The sequence below is a fragment of the Myotis davidii genome, unplaced genomic scaffold, assembly GCF_000327345.1.
Source record: "Myotis davidii unplaced genomic scaffold, ASM32734v1 scaffold44, whole genome shotgun sequence".
NCBI classification, from domain to species: domain Eukaryota; kingdom Metazoa; phylum Chordata; class Mammalia; order Chiroptera; family Vespertilionidae; genus Myotis; species Myotis davidii.
This window is the reverse complement of record NW_006299705.1, coordinates 3,414,182-3,416,982: the sequence shown is the minus strand read 5'-3', so window position 1 is coordinate 3,416,982 and position 2,801 is coordinate 3,414,182. Positions and strand designations below refer to the sequence as shown.

General features: G+C 39.6%; 2 protein-coding genes across 2 annotated transcripts in view; one reads left to right on the top strand and one right to left on the bottom strand.

The window, feature by feature from the left end:
• Positions 1 to 2,801, bottom strand: part of IQGAP2 (IQ motif containing GTPase activating protein 2) — a 240,154-nt gene that overhangs the window by 66,767 nt on the left and 170,586 nt on the right. The window lies entirely within an intron of this gene.
• Positions 1,487 to 2,801, top strand: part of F2RL2 (coagulation factor II thrombin receptor like 2) — a 6,479-nt gene continuing 5,164 nt past the window's right edge. Inside the window, exon 1 of the mRNA XM_006775454.2 lies at positions 1,487 to 1,701. Coding sequence (XP_006775517.1) covers positions 1,638 to 1,701 — 64 coding nt within the window. The 5' untranslated portion in view covers positions 1,487 to 1,637. The remainder of the gene's footprint in view (positions 1,702 to 2,801) is intronic.

Genomic DNA, 2,801 nt, shown 5'->3' with positions numbered 1-2,801 from the left:
CACCCTTCAGTCTGCAGGCAGATGCTCTATCCACTGAGCCAAACTGGTTAGGGCAAACCATGACCTTCTTGTTCATGGGTCAATACTCAACCACTGAGCCACACCAGCCAATCTTAAAGACATATTTTTCTCCTCCACAGAGGTAATATTTATTATTTGTTAAAAGATCTTTTATGTAACATATATAGAGAACGCAAAATTGTACAAAGCACTTTGGGGATTTCTACTATGAAATGCGTATATACTTCTGAAATCATATAGAGATATGTAAAGACTGATTTTTGATTGCAAAACTTGGTGGGGTGAAATTTATCAAGGCGTGAAAAGTTTGCGCAGATCAATTCCTTCTTAGCTTGTCCCTTAAGCCTTTAAGTTTCATGTGAAATTTGCATTTTTCTGATTCTTGCTGCATTTTATAGGCAATAGGCTGTTGGGTTGCCTAGCTTAGCATTTAACTTTAAGTTTTGTTAATTATAGAAAAAATCTGTTATAAGGCAGTATTTTTTCTAAATATTAAATCATATCCTTCAGAATATAACTACTCATAAAAGCTTCTATGTTACACAACAATGTGACTACTGAGTGGTGTTAAATTTAATATGATAACACTTAAATAATGGTTAAGATGGTAAATTTTATATTATGTATATTTCATGACAATTAAAAAAAATCAGCCTATTGTAGACCTGCTCACCAACACCCATGGAATAGAGTCCTCTGCATTTCAATGTATTATGATTTGTGTTTAATCAAATAGTGTGGTTTTACCCCCTTACTTTGACACCCCCCCCTGCCCCCCCTCCCCCAAACACATTATCTGACCCTACTGAATGGCTCAGAATATGATGAGCTATGGCAAAAGTTCTGGCCAACCACTGATGACACTTTTGGGTCATTGTTAAATTGATGAAGAATTTTCAGAGTAATCGGCACTTCATCAATTTTAACTTCATAAAAAAATGTTGGCTCTCCATAATGTAGTTAATTTGTAATTACATAATGAGTTTCAGAATTAAGATTTGAGATAGCTGGGAGGATAAAGAAAAGGATGATTTCTAAAAGCTAATCATTAAGTAGAAATCGCACTCTGGAAACCCATTTTTAAACTGGTAAGAACAGATACTACACTTGATCTTAGCCAAAAGGCCGAGAAGTGATGGAAACCCATTTTTAAAATGGATAAATCACTTGATCTTAGCCAAAAGGCCAAGAAGTGATGGGAACCCATTTTTAAAATGGATAAAAGGAGACAGGGGACAGCGTGAGAACTAACTGCTGGCCGGCTGTATTTTCCTCTTACTTCTGTAAAGGACTGTACACGCTCTGCATTCCTTCAATGCACATAAGCATGTGGGAGGGGTTACAGCACCCAAGCAGAATGGACTACTAAGGGTGGGTGAGAGTTAAGTGTCACGTGCCCCAAGGCTCCCTCTGAGTCATATGCACTGAAACCTGAGTGCTGTCACTCCCCTTCCCTGAAGAGGTCCTGGGACAGGCGTTTCCTGCCTGCAGAGCACAGAAGCAACTTCACAGAGCACAGCTCCCGTTTGCTGTTACCACATGGAATTGGGGTGAAGCCGTGCTCCCTAATTTTATACATCTAATAACATCTGGGAAACAGGACGCAGGTGGTCAAAATGAAAGCTCTCATCTTTGCAGCTGCTGGAGCCATGCTTCTGTCACCCACATTCTGTCAAAGCGGTAAGCCCTTTTTTATGGGGTCTGGGAGGGGGAGGGGGCTGGTCTCTACAATTAATTCAATAGTGAATTTTCTTTGTGAGAAGTTTTTGATTTTCTAAGCATTTCCTCTGATTCAGCAAAGACAGCACTTTAAAAAAAATCCTATGTTTCTACTTTCTGGTGAGGCATAAAGGGGGGAAAAAGAATATTCTCAGAGATCAAGTGGTGTCTGCTTTCAATAATCAACAAGGCTAATAAAATAGTGTTTCTTAATAATATACCATTTTTTACTTTCAGTGGTATCAGAGAGTTATAGTTGTCCCTGCCCTCATAGATGACTTTTAAATTTTAGAAATGAAATTTCCCGAATACTATTACTTAACTCTTAATGTTTTTCTATTTTATTCAACACCAGTTCAGTGTCCATCTGCATCTACAACTCTTATGATTTGGTCACAATATAGTCAACATGGTTAGGAACAGGAGAGCTGGGCAGAGAACAACGACAAGAGGGGGAAACCCCAAAATTAAATAAAAACCCCAGACCTCTATTAAGGAATGTTGCTAAGATTCACAGCTGGAATCACTGAGGTGGTTGTAGGAGAACCCTAAGAGAATTAGTGGATGGTAGCACATGTGGGGTTTATGAATAGGATTCAGTGAATGCTCTTTCTAGGAGTGGATGAACCGAAATGCAGCGGAATCATACAAGAAATGAGGCTTGTGGAGGTTCCTTCAAGATGCTGGTGGGGTTTGGAGGAAGTGAAAAGGGGGGAAGAATTCAAATGTGACAAAGTAAAAGGCAGGGAGTTGGCTTTCTTCAAACGGGTGGGGGAGAAATGAGACGTGACTCAAGTCCACTCCCTTTGGACCAGTGCCTCTTTCAGGCCTTTTCCCGGGTTGGCAAACATTTTAGAATCATTTTGTCAAATGGAAACCTGTATAAAGAATTCAGCAAATTAAAAAAATGAAATTTGGCCCTGGCTGAGTAGCTCAGTTGGTTAGAACGTCCTCCCAATATGTCAAGGTTGCGGGTTCGATCCTCAATCGGGGCACGTGCAAGCATCAACCAATGAATACATCAACAAGTGGAATAAACATATCAATCTCTCCCTCTTTAT